General features: G+C 38.9%; 2 protein-coding genes across 2 annotated transcripts; one reads left to right on the top strand and one right to left on the bottom strand.

The window, feature by feature from the left end:
• The first annotated feature begins 6,897 nt into the window (after nt 1-6,897).
• On the top strand, nt 6,898-10,773 carry LOC109216510 (uncharacterized protein At2g34160-like). Its single transcript, XM_019380674.1, has 5 exons — nt 6,898-7,165; nt 8,613-8,661; nt 9,382-9,444; nt 9,523-9,587; nt 10,356-10,773. The coding sequence occupies exons 1-5, from the start codon at nt 7,049-7,051 to the stop codon at nt 10,443-10,445; spliced, it is 384 nt and encodes a 127-aa protein (XP_019236219.1). The 5' UTR covers nt 6,898-7,048; the 3' UTR covers nt 10,446-10,773.
• Nucleotides 10,774-11,809: 1,036 nt separating this feature from the next.
• LOC109216509 (lactation elevated protein 1) lies at nt 11,810-25,520 on the bottom strand. Its single transcript, XM_019380673.1, has 14 exons — nt 25,280-25,520; nt 23,737-23,873; nt 23,514-23,650; nt 22,680-22,822; nt 22,402-22,481; nt 21,206-21,463; nt 20,660-20,770; nt 20,298-20,420; nt 19,871-19,992; nt 19,718-19,787; nt 18,353-18,445; nt 18,062-18,189; nt 14,438-14,579; nt 11,810-12,456 (listed from the first exon to the last, which is right to left on the bottom strand). Exons 1-14 carry the CDS (start codon nt 25,404-25,406, stop codon nt 12,346-12,348), a joined length of 1,782 nt encoding a protein of 593 aa, XP_019236218.1. The 5' UTR covers nt 25,407-25,520; the 3' UTR covers nt 11,810-12,345.
• Nucleotides 25,521-27,071: the final 1,551 nt, after the last annotated feature.

The following is a 27,071-nucleotide window of genomic DNA, read 5'->3' as shown; positions in this document are numbered from 1 at the left end:
ATATGACCATAACAAAAGCAAAAAAGCCTTATTTAGTAATTATACAATTTATAAGAAAATAACACATATTAATTAAAGTTTAATAAGAGTTGGGTGGGTTGGGTTATGACCCCAATTTTAACCCATCTTGACCCAACCCATCTTAGCCCAAGTAACTTTGGGCGGGTCATTTGACCCGCCCAATTATTGACTCAACCCATTTTGACCCGCCCAAAATTGACCCAACCCGCCCATTTGACACCCCTAGGTCTCCCTGTCTAATGCCTCTTGAGGGGTTGAAAGATTCAGTTTTCCCCCCATTGACAAGGATGGAGAAGGATGAAGTACTTATGCATGACATGATGAGCTTAGATAAACCCTTGGGGAAGTTGAAGGCATCCAGAGTGTCTCTAATAAAAGACCATTCCAGCCTATCGAAGGCCTTCTCTATGTCTATTTTTAAAATCATGTTATCACTCTTACCCTTCATTTTCCTGAAGTGGTTTACATACTCTTGGACAATGATAGCATTTCACAGGCCCTTCTGTTAGTCAGGAAGCTAGCTTGGCTTGGCCCAATGATGTGAGGTAGGATAGGTTTTATCCTGTTCACAATGATTTTTGTGACTGATTTGTAGATGGTGTTGCACAAGCCAATGGGTCTGAAGTTTTTCAACATTGAAGCTTGTGGGCATTTTGGTATAAGGCACAAAAGGGTTTGGTTCATGGTGTTATCCATGGAGCTTGTGGAGAATCATTTTTGGCAAAATTCTGTGACAGGGTCCCCAACAATATCCTAGTATTTTTGATAGAAAAAGGATGGAGGCCATCTGGGCCTGGGGATTTGAATGATTTATTGGAGAAGACAACTTTTTTTATCTCACTCACTTGAAGGGGTCTGTCCATAAAAGACCTTTGACTTTGGGACAGGGTGGGTTCCATGATGGAGTGGTTAGTAGTTGCCCAAGGGTCTTGAGTGTGAGAAGTTGTGTATAGCTCAGTAAAGAAACCTACGATGGCTGGCTGTATATCCTTTTGGTCATGAAGCCAGTTGCCATTCTCTTCTTTGAGGGATAGGATTCTGTTTCTCCTTCTTCTATTAAGGGTTGAGGTGTGAAAAAATCTAGTGCTAGCATCACCCTCATTCAGCTAGTTGATCCTAGACTTTAGTTTCCAAAAGTCTTCCTCATTCTTGAGGATGTGGTTCAGCTCAGCATTTAGGTCTGTTTCAAGGTTTAGCAGGTAGCTGCTGAATTGGTAGCTAGGAGACTTTTGAATACCAAAGATTCTGGCCATGAGTCTCTTCTTTTGATGGAAGATGTTTCCAAAGACTTCCTGGTTCCATTTGGTTACCAGTGTCTTAAAACTTTCTGTGGATTGGAGGAGGGTGGATTGGTCAGAGAAGGCCTTATTGATGATGTTGGGGAAAGAGGGGTGGCTAGCCCACATAGTTTCAAATCTGAAGGGCCTTGATGGTTTGTTGTTTGGAGGCCCTACCAGTTGGATTTGCAAAGGGCAGTGGTCTGAGTGGGTCCTAGGAAGGTGTAGTACAGTAGCCTCAGGGTACTGTTCTATCCAACCTTCGTTGGCATTCTTTCTTGGATCAGGGAGGTTCTGTTGGTATACCTTTTATTAGTCCAAGTGTATTTGCTTCCTTTATACCCTAGGTCTATTAGATGACACTTGTTTATGCAATTCCATAATAGGTTGCTGCGGCTCAGGTTTATAGGGTTACCCCCAAACTTGTCCCTGGCCTTTGAGACTTCATTGAAGTCTCTTCCTATGAACCAGTTTGTTCTTATGTTATTAGAAATTGTGATTAATTGTTCCCAAAGGAGTTTTCTTTCTGTTAGGAGGTTACTAGCGTAGATAGCTGAAAAGAGCCATTGAGGGTGGTCGGGGCTTACCTTCACCATTGCGTGGATGCCTTGGGGGGTAGTTGCCACTTCTTCCACAGCCACGAGCTCCTCCTTCCACATAAACATAATTCCGCCAGATGTGCCTACTGCTGGAGACTGGATGATCATATCAAACTCTAGTTGTTGGGCCAAAGACTGATGGTCTGCCATTTTGGTTTCAAGCAATACTAGCATTGCAGGCTTGTGCATTCTTACCATCTCTAAACAGTGCCGTTTGAACTCGGCACTGTTTCCACCCCTAATATTCCATATGATGTAGTTCATCATTGGCATTGTGGGTAGTTGGTGAGGTCCCTCTCGAGGGCTCATTGGTCCAGGCAGACCTGGCAGTTGGGGAGGTGGAGACTTCCTCTTCAAACTCAAGATTGGGGTTAGGTTTAGCAGTGGTTTCGATGGGCCGTGTGTTTGGGCTGAGACTAGGCTCATTCCACACTTGGACATTGATTTAGGGCACAGAACCACTACTATCTCGCTTGCTTCCGTGCTAAATTCTATTGATCTTACCGAGTCGAGGAGTAGCGAGTCCGTCCTTGGTGCTGGGTAAGTTTGTTCCGGCTCTTTTGGGGTATTCTTCTTCTTGAGTATCTCCAATGCTTTGGAGATTCCTTTCTGGATGTGCCGGAGGGGTGGTGAGTTGCTCTTTTTCTTCGGAGCAGAAGATGATTAGTGGGTTGGTAGGTCGATCGGAACGAAGATCGGGTCTGCCGCTGGGTCTTCTTTCATCAGATCTAGGAAGAAAGGGAGTGATTGGAAGCTCTGTAGGATGTGGTTGTTGAGTGCTTGGGGGTATGTGATTGGTGAGGGGCTGTCGCTGTTGGCCATCGACTGCCATAGGAGAGGACCAAACGCCTTCAAGGCCTTGTTCAAAGCTTCCACCGTCACCCTAGCTAGGTGGACTGGATTTTGCACTATCAGTGCCACCCTACGATTGTCCAGGGTGAAATCTTAGGAAAGGCCTTGCCCCTGCAAGGCAACCTCCAACCAGGAGCCCGGTTGGTGGTCGGTGGTAGGGGATGGGAGGAGATGGTGGTCAGTGGCAATTCTTTTGCCATTTTTGTGCTTTTTTGGTTTGCTACTTTGGGTAACGATGGGAGTGAAGTTTATGGGCTGTCTTCCCATCATTATCCCCTTTTGTGTCACATCTTGGACAGTGGAAGGGATGCTGAGCATTGGGACTAGGGGGTTGAGTGTTCATTAATTGGGGATGTAATGGAGGTGACGGTTGTGGTCTTTTCGTCTGGAGACGGAAGGGGTAGCAGATAGGGCACTCGATTGTCATTTGTGGCTGTTGGGATTTCTCCATTAGAGGATGTTGCAGTAGATTTGGTAGGGAAAGCATAGGTTTGGGTGTTTGGGTGGGGAGTTCGGCTGTCAGTGGTGCCCATTGAGAACTGGGCTTATGATTTGAACTAGTGGGGTCATCAGTTGTTGGCCCCACTTTTCGTTTGGCCCCCGTATTGGGCTACTCTCTTGGGCTTGTGTACTTCCCGCTTTCGGGCGTATCTTGTGCACCAGTGGGGAGATTGTTTGGGCCAATTGGCCTCCTTTTGATTTTTTGTGTACTGTTTATTGGTTTTTTTGAATTATAATGAAAAGTTTGAGTTTGTAAGAATTTACCCGAATTGGCGTCAAACATGTTTACCTGTATCTCTTCCGTCTGTGGAACATGCTGTGGTTTATGCACTTTACCTTCGTTGTTGTTTATTGCTTTTGTTTGTCCCTGTCTACGTCTTCGTGGGAAGGTGACAATCTTCCATTCACTTTCCTCTGGGACTGGTTCCTTTTGGTGAGCTTCCTGTGGTTCATTGGATGTTGTGGATGTACGTGACTTATAGTTGCATTTAAGAATAATGTGCCCTATCCTGCCACACATGGTACATAGGGTTCCTTCACCTTCATAGATCACAGCCTGTTTGTGGTCTCCTATGATTACTGTTGTTTCAACTGGGGTTTCCAGTGGCACTTGGATATATATGCGTGCATATCTCCCCCTTAGGGTAGAGGATGTACATTAGTCTATCTTGAGGAGTTTGCCTAGCTTCCTCCCAACTTTTTCTAGTATATCCTTGTCGTAGAATTCTGTTGGTAGTTGGGGTAGTCGGATCCAAATGGCAGTAGAGGTGAGGGTGGCTTCTTAAGGAACAAATTTTGGTTCCCATTTCCGTACAGATAGGAAGCTTCCAAAGATAAACCAAGGTCCTAGGTGTAGAGCCTTCACCATGCTTTCCTCTAAGCTAAATTTTACTATGTAGAAGTCCCACCCTAGGTCAATCAAGATTAACTGTTCGGATGGCTTCCATAGGTCATTTAGCTTAGATCGAAGCAAGTGGTGTGGCATCTTCCTTTTGAATACTTTGATGATTACGAGTATCTCCATGGTAGATAAAGACGGTCTTTATCTTCTTGTGAGAGGGGAATTGAGCCTTCAATGTGTTTCTCTTTATCCAGTTCTGGACTTGGTTGGTTGTCCAAGTCGTAGTAGTTGGTTTGGTTGCTCACTTGTTTATCCAGGAGCATTTCCTTGTAGGAGTGTTGAGGTAACTCTATCTCCATTTGGATGTGTTTATCCGGTGGTTCCGGTAGGAGTGGTGGTTTAATCGGTGGAGATTCCATGGTGGTGGTTCCGGTAGGAGTGGTGGTTTAATCGGTGGAGATTCCATGGTGAAGAGAAAGGTTATTAATACAAAATAGAGAGAGAGTTTCTGGGGAGATAGAGAGTTGTGAAGAGAAATAGAGTGACTTCTGTTTTTTCTTATGGTATGGTTGATTTTATTTTTGGGCAAATTGCTCAAGCAAAGGTCACCTGTGACTAATTTCCTTCAAGGTATAGTCTCTAATACATATTTGCCATGTTTGTTACGGGAAAAGATCTGTGATTTTACAAAAGTAGACAAAACAGCAGAAACCTTCTTTAGAAAAATATAAAGCATAATCCATGCATAACTCCTTTGAGATGTTCAAAAACCAAAAATAATTACATTTTTTTCCAATTAAAAAGAACTTTGAACTAGATTTGTTGGGGCACTCAAAAAGAGAGCACCCCCCCCCCCCAAAAAATTGGAGTATGCCACTAATTGCAATGCGCACACGGTATTCTTTAGTAAAAGGCGAAAGAATAGTTCGCTTTGGGCTCACTGCATGGCTGCGTGGTTTGATTAGTCTTCTATAATCCCTTTTTATTTCCTCCTAAATGTTTGACCTTACTCTTCTACTGCCGGTGTGGGAACCACAAACAATCCTCTCAATCAACCATCGCCCAACCATATATAGTTTCTTCGTATTATGACTTGTATTCCACTTGCTCCATTTTAAGATAATCTTTTTAAAGAATTTCAAAGTGTTTTGCTCTAATTAAGTCGAGTCATTCTTTAGGAACAACAGGTTTATACAAAAAATGAAGTCTTACAATAAAAGTGTGAGAAAAGTTACCCTAAGTTAACAAAATCGACCCACTCGCTAAACAATTGGAAGAAAAAATGTAGTGGTAGCTATTTCTCTACGTATAAGAAAAATCCACACAAATTAAAGTAAAAGTCACCCTTGAAGAAGAATAAGCAGATTGTGACAAAGTCAAAATGGATGAAATTGAAAATATTTAATGCTACTTCTATCTTATTTTAATTCTTTCTATCGAATACAGTATTCAACGTAACAAAATACGCATGTCCAAATCCACTTATGTAGTAGTTTTGAAAAATATTTTTTGGCTTTAAATATTTAACTGTTAAAACTTAATCACTTGACTATTTCGAATTTTTGTCACCTAAACAGTACTTATAAAAGATTTGCTTCACGTAATAAAAATACCATTTTTCCATAATAACTAATTCTCCATTGCGAAGTGGTATAAGTATAGTATAGTTCTGATTGATGATACGCAAGGCGGCATTAACAAGAGGCTCGGGGTTTAGAGACATACCTTTGAGTCTAAAGGTTTCAAGTTGACTATGACTAAGAAGAATAAGGGACCTGACGAGGGAAGCGGAAATGGACGTGAGGCTTGACTCAGAAATCATCCCCAAGAGAGGAAGTTTCAAGTAGTTTGGGTCAGTTATCCAGAGGATGAGGAGATCGACAAGAATGTCACCGACCGTATAGAGGTGGGGTGGATGAAATGGAGGTTAGTATCTGAAGTCCTATGTAGAATGTGCCACCAAAACTTGAAGGTAAGTTCTATAGAGTAGTGGTTAGACTGACTATGTTGTATGGGGTAGAGTATTGGCCAGTCAAAAATTCACATATCCAAAATATAAAAGTTGCATAAATGAGGATGTTGAGATGGATGTTTGGGCACACTAGGTTAGATAATATTAGGAATGAAGATATTTGGGAGAAGGTGATCGTGGCTCCCATGGATGACAATATGCGGAAAGCGAGGCTTAGATGGTTCGGGCATGGCTTCAGATTTCCGAGGACATGGCCCTTGATAGGAAGGTGTGGAGCTCGAGCATTAGGGTTGAAGGTTAGGAGGTAGTTGAGCATTTTCCTACTTCATTCCGGGTGTGAGGCTAGTCTAATAGCGTTTTGTCTTACACTACTAGTGATTAATGTTGTGTTCACACTATTTTTTCGTTTTTCATAGTATTGTGCCATTTTTTTGTTTTTTCTTATTCCACTTCCCCTTTGATTTTCCTCTAATCCCCTTTGTTGGAGCTATTGCTTCTTTGGTGACTCGAACGCTTTCATCTATTTTCTGGCTCTTATGATGCTGATAGTATTTTCCTGGCTTCTATTGTTGTTACTAATCTATTGTCTCTTTTCGTTTTCCTAAGCAGGGGTCTATCGGAAATAACTTTTCTATTCCTGTGGAATAGGGTAAAGTTTGCGACACTACCCTTCCTAGACTCCACTTGTGATATTTTACTGTGTTGTTGTTGTGGTGGTGGTTAAAGAGGTATAAAGAATAATTCTCGAAAGAAAATGGGGTACATAATACATTTGAAGGAAAAGCCCCAAAGAGATAAAACGTCATCATTTAAGGCGCCGACCCTTTTAAACCACCTGGCTTGAACCCGGGCATGACCCGAGGGTTTATCTGTTGTTATAATTTTCCCAATTTGTACGGAACCTCTCCAAAAGGGAAAGTGAACAGAGAAAGGAGGCTGGGAAAATTAGGGTTTTCCGGAAGAAGAAGAAGAAATCAGCAAAACAATGGAAGGAATCACAGAGGGAGTGAAGAACATAAGTGTAACTGAAACCCAAAAGAAGAACAGGATCCAAGTCTCTAACACCAAAAAATCCCTCTTTTTCTATGTTAACCTCTCCAAGGTTCTCTCTTTTTTCTCCCCATATATGTATTAAAATTGTATACTTTGAAAAATATAACGATTTTAACACTATTACTGTATTTTGACGTGTTGTAGCAGGTTAATTATTTTTACACTGATACTGTCTTTTAGCAATTAGGCTCTTACTATAGACAGTTCCTTGGGTTGGTTATAGTGTAAAAAAATGTATTTACTTGTTTTTCCATGTTACAAAAGCCATGCAATGTAATTGACATGAAAGTAATGTGATAGAGTAAAAACTCTTTACCCTCTTCTAGGTGTGTGTTTGTGGGTGTGAGCTGTTGGAAATTGTCTGCACATATTTGTTATTACGATGTACTCGGTTAGTTTTAAAATTATGATACTTGTCTGGCTGGAAATTGGTTATGGAGCATTCTTTTGTTACTGAAAAGATGTTGCTTTGAAGACAGCTCTACTGACAAAAATCTTAGCTTCAGAAGTTATTCCTTCCATCTTAATTGTTACATGGTTTGGGTTTAAAGAGCTTATTATGCTGGTTGATCTATGATATAATGCACTTGTTTGGGTTATTCACAATGTGAAACTAGATTTGCTTAAGGTTGTTGAGTTGTTTGTTGACGAGCTACGTGATAGGAGTAAAACAAAAGACTTGAACTTTGCATACTGCTTCCACAGTAGTCTGATCTCAAATGGGCATATTGTTTGCTTCTCTCTCTTTCTTTCTTTGTCCCTTTATAAATCTGAAAGATTTCTTATCTGTGAGAGAATGGAAAGGATTAGTTATATCCTGTCAGAAATGACATTGCTCATAGTGGGACTGGAAGACTTGCAGAATATTATCAGTTTAAATTAATGCACAATACACGGGTCTTTGTTAATTTGATGTGTCTGATTATTTATGTGGGCTAAGGTCTATTTTCCTGGGTTTAATTGAAATAAAACTAATTTCGTTGATGATTCGGATGGTTGAAAAAAAATTGCTACGTCTGTATTACAGAGGGAAAAAATGAATAACCTTTTTGTTTGAGAAGCATAAGTAAAGAAATTACTACAATAAAAAATAAGTAAAGAAAGTAGTTCTTCAAGTACTAGTTGTCTGCTGTAATGGTCCAGGACTTCACAAAATCAAGAGCGATTGCAATGGAAGAGAATTGAATACGCATAAGGTCTGCATAGATACTTCTGACTTACGCTTGAGGTACTTCATAGGTATATTACTTATCTAAAGGTACCTCACAGGTATATTTGAAAATATCGCGCATACAGTGTCAACTAGAGGGTTCGCACATGACTTATAATATAGTTTGAGGCTTTTTTATGCAAGTGGGCTCATGATGTGCATTAGACAATATTGAAAAAGGTTTTCTATGAATATCAATATCTAGTTTCCTAGTCTTACACCAGTACCACCATTGTTGCTATTGATCTGAGCTAGTATTCTGAGATATTTGATATTTTGCTTGCAGAGGTACATGCAGCAGTACAATGAAGTGGAACTCTCTGCTCTTGGGATGGGTAAATCTTCTAGGCCCTCAATTTTGAGTACTGGTTGTGGTTTTCCTCGTGCATATAATTGATGTGATATGGGTCTTCTGCTGCATGAATTGTATTATGCTGTTTTTTCCACATCAATAATACACCAAAATCAAACATAAACAAATGAGTTCATACTTGGGTTAGGGAGGCGTTCTCACTTTCTGCAGCTAGTTTTCCCAATTGAATTTTCTTTTATGATTGGTGAATTCCAATTCTGGCGTTGTGTGATGCTGTTTTGCCATTTCAAGGAGGACTCGGTTTCGTATTGTCACCCTCTATGTGTACAACAAGATTATAATACACAGTGTTGCACACTTTAGCAGGGATGTGATATGCTGGTGAGACAATTTTGAACCAGCATCTGGCATAAAAAGCATTCTGTTTTTAAATTTAGAAAGTTAGTTGAGTGTATCCGGATAAATTCTGATTGATCATAAACCTTATTCCTGTGGCTTCCCAAGGATCTTTTCGCGGAAAAGCAGAACATGTTCGAGAATATGTTTGAAGCGGCTCTTGTGCTTGCTGGTAAACCTTATTAATAAAGCAGAAATACAGAGTGGTGGCAGAGTTCAATTTGATGTTCTTTTCATATTTTATGTGGACTCATCCTTTTGCATTATATTGAGAACTCATTGATAGTTGAATTGGCTTGCCGTATAGTTCTCCAAAGGATTAACAATCTTTCCCACATGCATGCAGCTATTTCAACAGTGGTTACCGTTGCTGAAATTCTCAAGAACAATGGATTTGCTGTTGAGAAGAGTGAGGCTTCTCCTGCTTCATTCTTGTCCCTTTTATAATCTTTCTTGCCATCTAACTTTGAGGGTACACTTGCTGCAGAGATCAGGACACTCACTATTGACATGAGGGATGAACCAGGAGCCAGACCGATACCAAAAGCAAAGGTAAAAATCCAAAAGCATAACGAATACCCATAAAAAAAATTGATGCATTGTCTGCTTCATTTTTGGTGGTTTTGAAGTAATCGACCTCCTTCTTTGGAGGTTCTAGCTAAGTACTAGCTTGGGCATCAAGATTGTTTCCTGAAGAGTTATAGCATAGACCTTGCTTAAAGTAAGCATTCAACAGACGTGTGTGCTTTCATTCTGCTCTCTTTTGAGTCAGGATTGTGCAGAATTTTGCAAAAGCTGTAGAATAGGATGGTAGGATAGGTGATGGTTTACATCCTTGCTCGCCAAAGTGTTTGTCGAGTCACATTTGAGTTGTTGATCATAATTTGACCTCACAAGAGAGGCCCCACGATGAGTGATTCTCCCCAAAAAACTCTGCATGTGTTGTTCCGAATTGGTCAGCTTAGACCTGATTGAAAGTTAGTCTTACACCCATGCCTGTTGATGTGCATTCCCTTTTAATTGTTTTTTGTTTTTTGTTTTTTGTTTTTGTTCTTTGCTTTTGGTGGTTTTGCTCCTTGAAATTGTGTCCTATTTTTAAGTGCTATGGAATAAAATAAATAATTTCCTTTGGCAACTCAGGAATGGATAAATAAAATCTGGCCAGGATTACATTGTATGTTATGCTGCTTTTACGGCTTTCATGTTCTTCTACTTTATACTCTCCAAAGCGATGTCATACTAAATCCTTGTCTGTTCTGTGGTATCCTCTTGTGATCAAACTAAGGTTTTTGTTTTATTTATCATCTTCGTTTGGTGCAGATTGAAATAGTGCTCGGAAAGACAGAGAAGTTTGATGAGTTAATGGCTGCAGAAGCAGAGCAAAATGGGGACAATGAGGAGCAGAACTGATTATTACATCTGCTCTCTTTCCTGATGATTAAAGCCAAGCTACTACTTTCAGGGATTCAGAAGAGATGAGGAAACTGTTATTGGAATCTATGGTGTTTGATTCGGTCTGTTGACTATGACTTTCTTAATCTGTTCAAAAGAAAAGGATGGTTTAATTTAAATTCATTTATTTTGTTCGATGTGTTTGCTTTTATTTACTTGGTTATCTAAGGCGGTGTTGGATGCAAATTAATCTTTACTCCTCTCCTCACTGTAAGTGATGTAGTATCAATTTCATCTGATACATCATCATTGAACAATAAGGATATGTGGGTTGATGATTCTGTAATTACATAATCCAACTGATTGTCACAATTGCCCAGTGCTGCTTGGTGTGCAAGTATACTGAAATTCTCTTCCAAAAAGGTATCTGCTCATCAGCTGTTGCATGCAACATCTCTAAAACTGGTTCTGTACATGTTTCTATGGGGCTGGATATAGAAGCAGAAGCGTCTAACCATTAGGTGGATGAATCGAGGTTGCTAGGAAGGGAATCCCTGTTGAAAGAACTGTCACAAATTTATTCAAACGACCCCTAGTGTAATGCCAGTTCTTAGTTACAGGCTATGAATGAAGGGCTGTGGAACGACGAAGCTGAATGTGATATGAGGAAGGAATTAAGTTGTCAAATGGACGAGTTGAGTTTGATTTAAATCGACTTTAATGGATTGGTCATGAATCAACTTGTTAAAAGCTTTGCTTGAGTCAAGATATGTTGATCTAAATTTAGGTCAAGAAGTGGCTACTGCGTAACTTATCCAATGAAAGCTAATCCTCGCCCTTGAATATATTGCTAATCCGACAAGTTCAAATTATAACGAGTTGGACAGGTTACATTTCACAGGCTAAATATGCCCACCTATATGAAAGATAGCGTTGTGGTGAGTTATTGACTGGCCATCCCTTCCACTATATCACCAAAATCTCCAATTATTTTTCTTTCTTGTTGAGAAAAAGTAAGGTGAAATTTTCAATTTTCCTAATTTCAAAATCAACATATGTTCCAGAAAAGAAAAATCAACGCATGAATATATATGGTAATATTCTACCCCTTTTACTTTCTATCCTTAAGGTCATCTTTTCTATTGCATCCTTTATATCCTCTTAATGTCTTACTCCTATTTGTTTTCTTTTTTGGCTTCATACTTATCAGGATTGGAAGAAAAGGAAAGCTAAGAGTATGAACATGGTAGCTTTGCCCTCAAAGACATGCCATGATACACACACACACACACGCACGCACTCCAATTCAGCATCTCAACTTCTTGTAGTAGCTGAAAAGAGAAAATCACACAAATATACGGAAAAGTTAATCCGACTTAAGATACTATAAAACTCGTTTCCATTGAGAAGTCTTTACACACACACATACACACAGAGGAGAATGAGAAGACACAAATGTGTAATGTCTCAAAACTTAACTGACCACAACAAGCACCTTGTTAGATTACCTTTCAAACTTTGAAAATGCTGCAAACTGAAAGCACTAAGCTTAAAAGGCTTCTCATTTTTCAAGTTTTTTATTTCCTTTCTCTTCATACTGCAGAGGAGGAGGAACTGGAATCGATGGCTAAATGCCAAAAGACAAAACATTTCCTTTCTTATTGATCTAGCTAACCAAGAAATTAAGTTTGCAATCTGAAACAAGGTAGCTAGAGCCATTTTGTCTAATACATCCTCTTTAATCATGAGAAACCTCACAGGATTATCCTATGTTTAGCTTCCTTTATTTTCTCTTCTTTTCTCCTAGAAAAGCCTGTCTTGTCCCAAAAAGAGAACTAGGAACAAGACAATTGGAAGGGTGGAAAAGAATTGTCAACAAAGATCTTATACATACACCTCTTCACATAGGCCATCGTCCTTAATTGGCACTAAATGTTTCAGACTCTCTGTGCGAAGAATCAAAATAGGGATGGAAATGCTGAACTGCTTCAAGGTATAAAGGTGTCTGCATCTCAATCAAGCGGGACACCTGCATAAAAAGAATCTTCCATTCAACAAAATGTCTCATCATGTATGAAGAAAAGCAAACCAATTAACAGACAGTGTCGTACACGATAAAAATCAGAAACTGTTAATAAACAGTAAAGCTGTCTAAAATCCTGCATTTGGTGGTTATATTTGTGCTATTTTAGTTTGAATTTTTCCATTTTATGCTTTGTAACCACGCAAACCAAACTGAACTGTGATTAATTCAGTTTTTTTTTTCAGTTTGGATCTTGCATTTATTTTTTCACTTTGGATCTGTTGTAAGCTTTTATTTACTTTTTGGACTCCATTTAGGCCTATCTATTTCATATGGTAAACTGGGAACAGTAAACTGTTGTATCATCTTTTTTTTCAAACTATTGAAATGTAAAGGATGAAGAGGAACGCTAAACTATGAAAAAGATCAACAGAGATGCCAATGGAGTTATTTACAACTTGGAAATGCCTAAAGAACTTCCACCATCTAAAGATGGTAAACAGGAAACAATGAAAAATTCCAGTTTTGGTCAGTTCTTTCAGTTAACACGATAATGCACACCCCTAAGTTGTCTCATTCTTTTTTATTTGGGTGGTGGATGCATCAAGTGGAGCACTTTCACGGGCAGAGAAGAGTAATAGGTTGCTGGTTTTAAATCTGAGTCAAAGTTTCTATTGTTGATGCTACTGTTCTCTTTCTGTTTATGCGAAGAGCTCCGCTAATCCTCTTCCCTTCCAAATGTCTTTGAGGTTGTTTGTGGCTCGAAAACAATCAGAAAGCAGTCAAGCTGCCAACCAACCAGACGGTCACAATAAAAGTCATAAGTCATGAGGTTCTATTGCTGGTCGTATCACAATTTTCCTTTTCCTTATACGAAGTATCTTTAGGGGTAAACCTTGTTCTATAACTTTTGGGACCATGTGGTGAAGAGGACTACCAAGAGAGTTGCTAGGGGGTTCGAAAAACCTTAATTCCAAGAGGCTTGACAAATGGACTCTCCTAAAGGGCTCGCAAGACTCTCAGATCATGTCTTTCAAGCACTAGCCTTCATTATTACTCTGTTTGAAATCATAAGGAATAACAGAGAAGGTTGAACTGGTGATGAGTGCTCTTTTCAGATCGAGAGGTGTTAACAGAGTTTGGAGGGGTATTTAAAGAGTTGGGAGCTAGTTTGTTTCTCAAAGGGAGTCTGGACAATGTAAAGTGTAATATCTTTCTTCACTCGTGAAATGGTTGCGGCAATTTCTCAGAGATCGCAATGTCCTTTGTTAGGTGCATTTTCAGAAGGGAATTCCACACAGATTTTCACTGTTTTAAAAAATATAAAGTAGCATACGCCAATGCTCCTGCAGTCCTACCGACTTGGTGAACTCAAAAGTTCACGACCTCCACTTTTCTTTTCCAATTTCCCTCTTCACCTCCTGTGCTACTAACAAATTACTGTTTTTTTCTGATAAGACGATCAAGCAATTACCAGGCCATGATAGTAACACTGTAATGGATAATAGCTTGAATCCCCAGTAGACAATGAAGAGATGCAATAATAGCACCTCAGAGCACAGTTGCAAAGTTTTCATCATCAGTAGGAAAAGAAGAAAAGTTAAAAAAAAAAAAAAAAAACGTAGTACTCTAATCATATGCCAATAAGCAACCAGCATTATGGAGTGCTAGTTATCAACTGCATTTCTTTTCCTTTCGAACAAGTAAAATGAATGATGTATCCAAGGCTGAAAATCCAACTAGAACGAAATTTATAAGCAGAAATCCAGGAAGTTTCAGAAGGATTAATGATTAAACCCAAGACCAAGAGCTTTGTCCGACATGACATGCAATGTGAGAAACTTTTTCCAAGTTCTATTTCCTCAACAATCAGATGTTCACAATTGTCCCTATAAACTTTCTCCTAATTGAGGCCGACAGCTGAAGAAACTGAGGCCGAGAATCAACTGGATAAGAAAATAGAGGCATATCAATGAAAATCACTTACAGCTCGTCGAAATGCAAACTTCTCCTCTTGACCAGATAGCATGGAAGTAATGCCAGATGGAGCACCTCCTGAACTAACACTGCCTTCAGCTAAAACATCTCGCCGGAGCTTCGTACCTTCCATCTCTGTCTCAAACTGGAAACTGGACAAATAGCACGCTGACCTCAATTGAACTGAATCCTTTTACTAAATCTTAAAATTTATTCCTGTAAATTGTAATGGAACTACATCGAAATACCCTAGTGTTTAGTGTTGGTGCATCCGCAATCTGCGTGGTGTAATGCAGCTGCCTAGAATGTTTCTTGAATCAACTCATGCATGGAGAGATCCTAAATATAGTTGTATCAACAACAAACCCAGTGAAATCCCACAAGTGGGGTCTGGGGAGGGTAAAGTGTATGTAGACCTTACCCCTACTTTATCACGGTAGAGAGTTGTTTCTGAAAGACCCCTGGCTCAAAAAAAGTGAAAATGAAGCAATAAACAGACAGTAGCAACAACAAGGTAATTAGACATGGACGCAAATGGAGATACGTGTAATAACACGTCTAAGAATACGACACCATAAAGCACATTATACAAAGTATAATCAGTGCGTAAGCACCCCAAGCAGGCTTGGATAAGGAAGTCAAAAGGCGTTTCTGGGAGGATTTGAATGAGATGGTGTGTGGTATACCACATAATGAGAAGCTTTTCATAGGAGGAGATTTCAACGGCCACATTAGAGCGACGTTTGGGGGGTATGATGATGTGCATGGTGGCTTCGATTTTGGAGATAGAAACAGAGGAGGAACTTCTTTGCTGGACTTTGCTAGAGCGTTTGATTTGGTGATAGCAAACTCGAGTTTTCCGAAGAAGGTGGAACACTTTGCCACCTTCCGAAGTTCGGTGGCCAAGACCCAGATTGATTATATACTCTGCAAGAAGTCCGATAGAGGTCTTTGCACGGATTGGAAGGTCATCCCAAGTGAGAACCTCACGACCCTTCATAGGCTCCTGGTCATGGACCTTGAGATCACAAGGAAGTGGAAGAAGAGGGCGGTGTATAGCCAACCTAGGATCAAGTGGGGAGCCTTGACGGAAGCCAAAGCGCAGGAGTTGGGGGTTAAGCCGCTGACTATGGGGGCTTGGAGAAGTAGTGGGGATGCAAGCGCTATGTGGACCACGACTGTGCAGTGCATTAAGGAAGCTGCTAGAGAGGTATTAGGGATCTCGAAGGGCTACTATGGTGGTCACAAAGGAGACCCGTGGTGGAATAGAGAGGTGCAAGGAAAAGTGGAGACCAAGAAGGTGGCGTATCTAAAGCTAGGGGAAAGTGTAGACGAGGAGGAGAAGAGGGGGGATAGGGAGCGCTATAAGTTGGCTAAAAAGGAGGCGAAGTTAGCATTTATCGCGACCAAGACTACAGCTTTTGGTCGTTTGTATGAAGAACTCTAGGGCCGAGGTGGAAATAAAAGGTTATTCAGGTTAGCCAAGGTGAGGGAACGGAAGGCTCGTGACTTGGACCAAGTGAAGTGCATCAACGACGAAGATGTTAGAGTTTTGTTGGATGAGGGGCTTATCCGTCGGAGATGGCAGACCTACTTCCATAATCTCTTGAGCGAGCAGGGGGACAGGAACATTGTACTGGGTTATTTGGAACTCTCTGAGAGTAGTTGTGACATTGGGTATTGTACTGGGTGATTTGGAACTATCTTAGAGTTGATGAGGGGGCCATGCGTAAGATGAGCAGGGGCAAAGCGGTCGGGCAGGATGAAATCCCGGTGGAGTTTTGGAAGAGTGCGGGCAAAGCGGGCTTGGAGTGGCTCACTAGGTTATTTAATGTCATTTTTAGAACGAAGAAGATACCCGAAGAGTGGAGGTAGAGAACGATGGTTCCTTTATAAAAAAACAAGGGTGAAATTATCGGGGTATCAAGCTGCTTAACTATACTATGAACGTTTGGGAGAGGGTGGTAAAGCTAGGGGTGAGGAGGAGTGTGTCTATTTTAGAGAACCAGTTCGGGTTTATGCCGGGGCGTTCAACTACAGAGGTCATTCACCTCGTTAGGAGATTGATGGACAATATAGGGAGAGGAAGAAGGACTTGCATATGGTGTTCATGGACTTAGAAAAGGCGTACAATAAAGTCCCGAGGGAGGTTTTGTGGAGGTGTTTGGAGGCTAGAGGTGTACCTGTTGCCTACGTTAGGGTGATTAAGGACATGTATGATGGAGCAAAGACCCGAGTGAGGACAGTGGAAGAGGACTCGAACCATTTTTCGATCATGATGGGGTTGCACCAGGGGTGGACACTCAGCCCTTTTTTGTTTGCCCTGGAGATGGACATACTAACGCGCCATATCCGAAGGAGGTGCCGTTGTCAAATGTTATTTGCAGATGATATTGTATTGATTGACGAGACACGAGGCGGTGTGAACGCGAGGTTAGAGGTGTGGAGGCAGACTCTGGAATTTAAAGGTTTCAAATTGAGTAGGACCAAGACAGAATACTTGGAGTGTAAGTTTAGTGGTGAGACTCGGGGAGGGGAAGAGGAGGTGAGGCCGGACTCGCAAGCCATCCTAGGAGATGAAGTTTTAAGTACCTTGGGTCTATTATAAAGGAGATAGGGAGATTGATGAAAATGTCATATATCGTATTGGGGGTGCAATGGATGAAATGGAGACTCGCTTCTGGTGTTTTGTGTGACAAAAAGGTGCCACCAAAACATAAAGGTAAGTTCTACAGAGTGGTGGTCAGATCGACTATGTTGTATGGGGCTGAGTGTTGGTCAGTTAAGAGAGCCCATGTCCAGAAGATGAAGGTAGCAGAGATGAGAATGTTGAGATAGATGTGCGGCACACCAGGTTAGATAGGATTAGAAATGAGGTTATTCGCGACAAAGTGGGTATGGCCCCTATTGGGGACAAGATGCGGGAAGCGAGGCTTAGGTGATTTAGACATGTGAGGAGGAGAAACACAGACGCCCCAGTGAGGAGGTGTGAGAGGTTGACATTGGAGGGCCTATGGAGAGGTAGAGGTAGGTCCCAAGAAGAAGTGGGGAGAGGTGATTAGGCAAGACATGGCGCAGCTTCAGTTGGCCGAGGACATGACCCTTGATAGGAAGGTGTGGAAGCCGAGGATTAGGGTAGTAGGGTAGGTGGTCTAGATTGTTCATACTGGTAGTATTAGTACGCACTCTCGCATTTTGTTGGTATTAGGTTTTTATGACTACCTGTCGCTTTTTTTCATTTTTGTCATCTTAATATCTTGTTGCTTTTTATGCTGCTTTTACATGGCTTCTTGGTGTTGTCCCTTCTTGTCTATCTTTTCATTAATGTGGTGCTTATGCTTTCCTGAGCCGAGGGTCTATTGGACACAGCTTCTCTATCTTCACAAGGTAGGGGTAAGGTCTGCGTACACACTACCCTCTCCAGACCCCACTATGTGGATGGGTATGTTATTGTTGTTGTTGTTGTTGATGAACATTATCTAGGATATATAATTTCTCACCGCAACAGAATGACCATTCAATCTAGTGATGCAAAAACATACATAACAAAGGGTATACAAGATAACAAATTAGGCCACCATCTTAGCAGACCAGAAGATATAGGAGAGTAAAACTGTAAAGCAATATAACACACCTTTCCAAATCAAAAAGTGTTCCTTCTTCTGTTCCTTGAAATAGATCCTCTACTGAAGAGTCAGCAGCGCAATATAGGCAGCAATGATGATTGTACAATTCATCGATGAGGGTGATAAACCTTCTTGCCTGAGAAGTAAAAAAATTATATCCAACACTAACATCAAAAATAGCCCCCCAACATAGAAGCATGACCATAGAAGTACTAAGATCTCAAAAAGAAATAGCACTAAGATCTTAATCTGTTTTACATTAGTTAGCATGTTTACAGATGGAATATTGAAGATGTTACCTTGTCGCGGATACGCATGCTCATAATAGGAATATCAGAAATGAAAACAGTGTGATAGTTTTTAGCCACCGCAATGTAATCTGCTGCTCCAAGCTGAAAATGTCCACACATTAGATTAAATAAGCACTCCGTTACAAGGTCAAAGTTAAAGATACAGTCTTGTTCTTGTTCATTGATGAAGAGGTGAAAAAACTTTAGCAAAACAGAAATGCAACATGAAATACAAATTCAAGGTCAAGCTGACTACTACCATACTTTATCTAAATTTAAACGACCTTAGAGCTAGGACATCACTGAACTTCTACTTATTAGCTCGACTTTTTGTCTCCTCTATAGTTCTAGCGTTGTTTAAGTCCAGTTTAGATGGAATTACACGAAAACGGTCAAAGCATATGAAAGCAAACTTCCAGAACTCTACAGCCAACTATAGACATAATCAGAGGTTAAAACAAGTTGAATCCTCTATCCAAACCAGAATTAATGACCAGGGTATCCACCTAAAACCTGAAAGACGAGCCAAAAGCCTCCAGAAAAGAAATGACAAGTTCTACAGTCAGTAATATAGGTAATCGAGTACAGCAGTATAGATAGTTCAGTGTCCTCTTATCCTTTATTTTTTTGTAAGAACATCTAATTTGCTTAAAATTTGGCTTCTTTTGCACCTGTTCTTTTAATTTTGTCCAGGCCATGGTTATTAGTTTTGACAAATCCGTAGATCATTTACTCAGTAAGCTGCTTGCTTATCTGCAGGTCCAGGCACCAAACCGAGCTGAGTAGAGCCTAAGCTGGCTCTTATGTGTTTTCAGTTCATCTGTCACTAACTTAAATTAAGATTAATTTTTTCAAATGTCAGAAAACGGAATAGATATTTCTATATTATAATATATGGAGCTTTAGCAGGGAATGTTATCGTTACGCGTGAAACAATTTTCATTGAATTTCACGAATATCTTGAATCACCTGGATTAAAAATTTTAATCACAATTCATGTCACCACAAGCTAGCTTAAGTTACAGTATAATTAAAAGCTCATCACATTATATAAGTAAAATACAAGTAAATTTTGATTCATAAATAATTTTTTAAGATGGAATAAGGCGTCCACTCCTACTTACATGATAGACTGTCATATCAAATGGCTAACCCAGATCTTATTTCAATATTCAAATGGAAGTCAAGAAGCTTGACAAGTGCTTATATCTGACTGATATAAATAAGTGTGTATTAACCATGAAGAGAAATGGCAAAAGCACAAATAAATAGATAAGAATAAATCTCTCCAATTCACAGTTCGTTTTTTCTCCAGTATAAGCAAGTTATACAGAGAAAAGAAAAGGAAAATTCTGACTGACAAGAGCATAATACCGGCCGACCACAGAGATATTCAAAGGTGAACCGTGCCACCCCATTGCAGCTCTCAGGAACTTCCAATATTCTGATAGAAAGCAAAGGATTATGATATGACAGATTCAAGGGCTCTTTCTGACTTGGAAAAGATCAAGGGTAAATTAAAAATACCTTCCAAACATCACAGGAATAGTCTGTGAAGTGATGCTTCCTCTGGCCTCTTTACTGATCTTATTCCAAATATCCTCAAATTCTCGTTTAGTGTTGCTATTAAGAGGCCAAATGTAGTGGACCTGCAAATTAGTCTCCCTTAATAATCCATGATGTACAAAGTTATATTTAATCAATCTTAATCGTTCAGCCTTTTTTTGGTAGATTTGGCACTGGTTACACTAAATTCTTCATGTTTCTTCTCACAAGTCCTACTCCCAACCTTGGAGACATGTGGCTTCTTAAGGGTGACAAGAGAGAGGCTTGCTTTTACTTTTTACAATTGGATTTATTTATCAGATTAGACAGGAGACAAATCGCAAATATATGAGCACATATCGAGTTTGATAATCAGGAATAGAAAGAGGTAAATTTCATTAAATCTTGCCTGGTCTATAGATCTCTGAGCAATAAGGCGGCGATAATCAACTTCACTTCCAATTAGAACTGTTTCACAGTGCTTCTCAAGGTTTTTTAGCAGCTTCTGAAAGATCTCCTTTTGCATACCATCCTGAATAACAAAGAAATGTCACAAATAAATACTTATATCAAAAAACAAAAAGTCACAAGTAATATAACAATGTTTCAAGCACTTTGAATCAGAGACTGCCATTATATTCATCTTCCAAGTTCCAAGTCAAAACTTGCAACAAAATCAAGCGAGGTGATTTAGAAAATGCAAATGGAATACTTTTCGAGAGTGAAAAAGAATACTGCATTGCTTTTCCAGAAGAAATACTTGAAATGCACCTGGTTTAAGTCCGTTGGAGCACGATTACTGGTTGCCACCAGAACAGTTCCAGTACTCAACAATCTACTAAGAATTCCAGATAATGCCACAATAGCAAAAACATCAACTGTCTGTCACCACACAAAAAAAGGTAATCTTCAGTCTGATTCATTTCGCAACACATGACCCCAGCACAAATAGGTTGCTACAACTTTTTCAAAAGTATTGCCAACTTAATGTTGTCATTCCACAAAATAAATAGAGAAGAAGATTGAGACGGCTCTAGCAAATAATGGCAGACTTCCAGATATACTGGATGGTGTATTTTTAACAATAACAAAAAACAGATTGAATGAGACAAAATATAATACTGAAGCTGAGGTTTACTGTAACTTCTTATTCTGTTCTTTGGATCGACTGTATCTGATAAAAATCATAAAGACAGCTCCTGAAGATGTGAAGTTGGCAAAAACCTAGTACGTTTCTCGTACTTAAGTTCAGTAACAACATAATGTGTGGTGGTAAGGTCAGAAAAGTTCCGGTAAACAAAATCTAACCATGTTTACCTGTATTTCATCAAAGCAAAGGATGCTAGCACCTCTCCTACGACCTGCCTGGTTAACAAGAAACTTGTCAGCTACGTCCAAAAGAATGTTTTTCATCTGCACCTCTTGCTTATATCTTTCTTCAGCAGCTATCCATTCTTTAACTTTTGAATCAAAAGGAAGATTCATGACCCAACCAGAAATACTTGACTGCAGAGACTTTTGTTCCATCTGAGTCTTCCAAATTTTATGCATATGTTCATTAATTTCAAGCATAGCCTGGCATATGCAACATGTGGAAAAAAATCAGTAAGTACAGTAGGTGACAACTCTTGTGATCACAGAGCAGAGTGACTGGATTGTTTGACCATTTCAAGTATTGAAGTGCATGACATAGGCAGATTAACATGAGTAGATATAGAAAAACCAACACATAATGCTTTGTCCATTCAATAAGCATGCTTCATACAGGTTTCAATCCTGAGTTTCTTGAAAACAGAGAGACCTTGGCGAACTACTCGAGACTCGACAGTAATCAGATATAGACCAGATGATTCTTTTTCTTCAGGAACCCATACTAGCGTGGCCCATATTATGCCGACCAACTTCATGCCAGCAACAATGATTGAAAAAATCAATATCTTTTATGACTCTTAAGATAATTTCATCATAGAAGCAATGTGGTGGAATAGGACCAGAAGATATAAACAAATCCAGTAGCCCATGCAGGTGCCAAGAGGGTTTTAACGTTTCATGCGTCAACTCCAATATGCTTCACCTCATATCACATGGAACTCTTACTCATTCTTAAGCAGCTATTTGTTATCAGCTTCAGACAACTACCAGTTATTTTCTTTTCGCATCAAAACAATGTCGGTCAACTACATGTCATCTACGTGTGGTTTTTGGATAGACAGTTAGTCTTGCGTTGCAAGTTGTCAAGCTTGACCTGTGAAATTTTGCTTATAGACACTAGTGAAGAAGTGCAATTCAGGATAAGACAGACTAAAATGTTTCAGAAAACTGAGATGAAAGTTTCTCATTGCATATACTGAACCTGACAAGTATTGGGATGAAATGGCCCTGAGAGCGTGGAACGATAGGGCTCATATAGCCGGCCCCAACTAGTTTGGTTTGATGAGTAGTTGATCAATTGATTGATTGATGTGTAGAATGCGACAAATCAAGTCAAAATATAAAGCCAAACAAGCACTCGCCTCGTGAAAGTGAAACCTTCTTCGATGTTTCACAATTCCATCACTGGCCTTATAAAACATATCCATAAGCATTGTCTTCCCTACATGATGTCCAATATATAGTCAGATTTTCTTATGTCTGCAAGTAAAGCATGGCTGATACTGATCGTGAATAGAAGCTAACACCTAAAACATTTACTGGTGGCAAATGTTCATCATAATGGAAAATGAGGATGAGATGAATTTGTACAGCATGTATGAACTACCATGCAACATATATAAACAGGAAGCAATTGTACCACTCCCAACATTGCCATATAGGTATAGTCCTTTTGGGGCTGGAGGAGCAGCAGGACGGCGACCGACTAGTGAGTCTAACTTCTTCTCGCGATTAAGATATGAAACCCATTTCCCGACTCCCTCTTCTACATCTTCAGCTTTCCTGAGTCAAAAAGATAATGGTAATTAAACCACTGACAGTGAAGAAGAAGAAGGAAATGAATCTTTACTTTAAAATAATGGCAGTGACATACTTTCTTTTTTTTATTCTTTAAATTAGTAAAAAATTCTGTTAAATCACTCAGATACATACATTGTCCATATCTTTTACAATGCTCTTCCTCAACCAAAAGTTTAAATTTCTTTTAAAAGAATAACTTGAAGGACCACAATGATGGTATAGATGAGTGATGAATGTGTAAACATTTCCTCACAAGGTACGGGTAAGGTCTGCGTACACACTATCCTCCCAGACCCCACGGTGTGGGATAATACCGGGTATGTTGGTGGTGGTGGTGGTGGTGGTGGTGAATGTGTAAACATTGTTATTTCTTTTGAATAGGATATATGCAACAAGGAAATTCATTACACAATAAACAGTCTAAAAAAATAAACTGGACCAACTCAATAAGAAAAGAGAATGTGATAAACCACCAATCAATGCATACGAAGTATCAAGAAGTAAGATCACCTTATCCCTTTAATTCCTTGATGGGTCTCTTTGAGAACCAAAACAATTTCTCTCACTTTGTGTAGAAAAACAAACTTTTTTGTTTTAAAGTGAAGAAACTATGACCAACAAAAACTATTGCATGGAAAGCATTTCCATAAGAATGTTGAAAATGCACACTCACCGAGACATCCACCTTTGGAAAATATTGCGTGATTTGTTTATTGGTGTAAATGCACCTTGTTGTTTGGCCTCAGCTTCCTCCGTAAGAAGCTTACGCCTCTGATTTTCCCTATTATGCTCCCATTGTGCAAGTTTTGCCTAAAGATGGAAATAAAAAACAAAGCCTTAGGACGACACTGAATCGATGACTTCAATTAAGTTCGTTATCACTATATAAAACTCACATGATATTCCTCCATGTCCTTTTCATATTGCTCCAGCCTTCCAAGCAGATTTTCTAGTTCAGAAGCAACTTTTTCCTGGTAAGGATCGTGCTGCAGCTTCCCCTGATCAACAAGACTCCTATAATGTGCAAGTAGTCCTGAAAAAGGGAGCAGCATTACTTTGAAATATAGAACAAGTAAGAAAGATCGACAAGAAGAGTAAAGTAACCAGCCAAACTGGCGCACGGTTTTTTTTCTGTTTAGTCATGTATTCATCAGATATCAACATGGAGCACAGTTCAGACTCAAGTCTCTACAATTCTCATTATGTATACATGTAATATTAATTAGAGGAATCTTGCTTCAAACATAGTAGTTGCTATGAGTAATAATCGAGAAAAAGAACCGGTTATAGACTAGACCAAAATATTTCAGCAGGAAATATAGTATGAAATATTTTATCAGCAAGAACAATATGTTCTAGATTTCTCTTATCATTTATTTGGCAATATAAGGAATCTATGCACAAGATATTTATAGACGTTACACTTGCCAAATAATAGCTAAAAGTGTTAATGTCTTGTGCTGGGTTTTTCTAGTTGTTAAGCAAAATACCGATGTGTCATTTGTCACGGTATAACTTATAATGGCACTCCGTTAACTATTCATCAACTTAAAGGGGGAAAAGCTAAATAGATAGCTGAAGCTAATTGGAGGAGCAGATCCAATTCACACTCAAATTTTAAACCAAGAACAAAACTTAAAGTTTTCAACTTCCTCAAGCATTGCACGTCCACAATCATAGTGTTCTAACTTCTAAGAACTTCACCACGCATGGTTTTGTCAAGGTATGATAGGGAGGGAAAAGAGAAAAGAAAGAGGCAATCCAACCATGAAAACTGCCTTGTTCACATAGAGAATAGAGCTTTCTGCTAGTGCCTTGTGAATGGAACTCCATACTCTCAAGCATTAGCATCTCCAACGTTCAATGATAAGCTGAGGTTTAAAGCAATGAGTCATAATTTCGAGAACACGTGTAGGCGCATTATATAAACCTAATCTAGGTGGCACCCAAGGATGTGACCTAGTGTTCAATAAAGTGGGGAGAGTACCATGAGGTCTTAGATTTATTTATTTGACTACACAAGGTGAGCAGAGTTATCCAGTACCTGTGCTGGTGGGAGTAGTAGGTACCTAGTGGTGTAGTCAAGGTGCACGCAAGCTGGCCTAGAAACCACCATCATAATGTAAAGAAAATGGGAATTGGCTAAGAAAAGGAAGTGAATTTCCCTCTTACATCCTAAAATATACCGATTTATCTTTCCCCAGCTCTAGCTCAATTTGATTGGAAGTGAAGTGAACTCACATTAGATTGATGAAAAACTAGTACAATTCATTTAATTACAGTATGTAAATTAAATAATCCCATAACAAACTCTTGGTCCAATTTCCATCAGATCCTATAAATCATCAATAATTGTTACACAGACACCTGAATTCAAAGCTTATTCACTAGAAAATGGAAAAAACAAAGAAGCTGAAAGAATTAGGGGAAGGGACTAACCAGGATTGTTGGAGGGAGAAGCGGAATTGCAGTAAAAGCGAAGAACATTATTATTACTGCTGTTGCTGCGGAATTTGGAGGATCTATGAGCCAATCCAATAGAAACAAAAACAGAAAGCTTTCTCATTTGCACAACCCCTTTAATTTTGCTAATTACGTTTTTTTTTTTTTTAACGGAGATGGAGGAGAATGAGGTTCGTTAGAAAAGTGCGCCAATTTGTTGAATGCGTAGAGAACAGATGAAAGAAAAGGACAGACGTGGCCATACGGGGATCCAATCGTTTTTGTCTTGGCATGACGTCGTCTGTGTTTATTGAAACACATTAAGTAAACCTTTATAGTTAGGCATGGTTCGCTTTGGATCGGTTTTTTCCTAAAAAGAAATCAAATCAAGTAAGTCGGTTTTTCAAATATTAGAACCAAATCAAACCAATTAAGTCGGTTTTTCTCGATTCGGTTTATGTCGGTTTTTCGGTTTTTTCGGTTATTTGTCGGTTTTTTCTTAAATATAAGACATACACTACCAAACACATATTCCGGCAACCACATTTTCAATGTAACACTATCAAATCAATTGCCCTTTGAGAAATATATTATTTACCAAGATATATTGATGATAATTGAAAAAATAATGATGAATAATTTAAGGACTCAATTAAAAATATGTTATTTTTAACACGAAATGGATTCTTACTCTAAACAAAAGAAAACTACCAATCAAACTAGAATGTAAAGGTAAAGAACTATACTAAAAGTGCAAACTATTAGCATTTACCATAATTTTTTTGAAACTTTGTATAACAATATACATATATATAGGTGTAATAATAAATTTGAAATAGCTACTCCTACAGTCGGTTTGGTTCGGTTTTTTTCTGATTAAAACCAAAACCAAACCAAATTTGATCGGTTTTTAAAATTCAAAACCAAACCAAACAAAAAAGTATCGGTTTTTTGACCGGTTTGGTTTAGTTTTCGGTTTGGTTCGATTTTTCGGATTTTTATGAGCACCCCTATTTCTAGTTTCTACTTTGGGTAATTTATTACTCAAACTAATCATGAGCGGAAAAAAATCTTAAACTAATCTAATTATTTTCTTATGCACCAATAATAATGCTTAATTTTGCAATCTACAGGAATTTGAGTTCTTATTTCAAGGCATTTTTCACTTCATTAATCACCACTCCGCACTTCTTAGATTTTAATATGTATAATTTATAGTAATACAAGAATTATACTACAAAATTCTTATTAAAGGTTTGGAAATATTGAGTCAAAATTGGAGAAGTAGTTTTATCATTTTAAATACTCACACCAAATATTATTAATGTTGATTTTATTTTTATTTTATCCCACATACAGTAATGTGTAGATCTATGCATAAACTATGAGGTCGTTTGATAGAGTGCATTACAGAAAATAATGCATGCATTGGCTTTGTGTATTAGCAATACCTTATTTGGTACACTTTTTCAAGTTATGTTTAACTAATACAAGCATCAGTTATACACCCTATTTGGTATTATCCTATGTATAGCTAATGCACAGAAAACCACGGTATTAGCAATACCAAGGGTATTAATGCTTGCATTAGCATGGTTAAAGATAAAATTATCCTTAAAGTCCCTTAAAACTAAAGAATATGGAGGGCATTTTTGTAAACAGTAATTTTTATAAAAATTATGCAATGCATTTTAATTTTTAATACACCATACCAAAACAATGGATAAGAAATAATCTCTGCGTAACTAATGCTTGCATTACTAACGCATGCATTACTAATCTTTGCATT

Source organism: Nicotiana attenuata, unplaced genomic scaffold (genome assembly GCF_001879085.1).
Source record: "Nicotiana attenuata strain UT unplaced genomic scaffold, NIATTr2, whole genome shotgun sequence".
Lineage (NCBI taxonomy): Eukaryota > Viridiplantae > Streptophyta > Magnoliopsida > Solanales > Solanaceae > Nicotiana > Nicotiana attenuata.
This window is presented reverse-complemented; position numbering and strand designations above follow the sequence as displayed.

Excerpts from the sequence above, each read along its gene's own strand:
- LOC109216510 (XM_019380674.1), top strand. The coding sequence starts at position 7,049 with ATGGAAGGAATCACAGAGGGAGTGAAGAACATAAGTGTAACTGAAACC. Across the intron at positions 7,166-8,612 it reads TCTATGTTAACCTCTCCAAG|AGGTACATGCAGCAGTACAA; the intron begins GTTCTCTCTTTT and ends TTTTGCTTGCAG. Across the intron at positions 8,662-9,381 it reads ACTCTCTGCTCTTGGGATGG|CTATTTCAACAGTGGTTACC; the intron begins GTAAATCTTCTA and ends ACATGCATGCAG.
- LOC109216509 (XM_019380673.1), bottom strand. The coding sequence starts at position 25,406 with ATGAGAAAGCTTTCTGTTTTTGTTTCTATTGGATTGGCTCATAGATCC. Across the intron at positions 22,482-22,679 it reads ATATGGCAATGTTGGGAGTG|GGAAGACAATGCTTATGGAT; the intron begins GTACAATTGCTT and ends GACATCATGTAG. Across the intron at positions 19,993-20,297 it reads CTCAGAGATCTATAGACCAG|GTCCACTACATTTGGCCTCT; the intron begins GCAAGATTTAAT and ends ACTAATTTGCAG.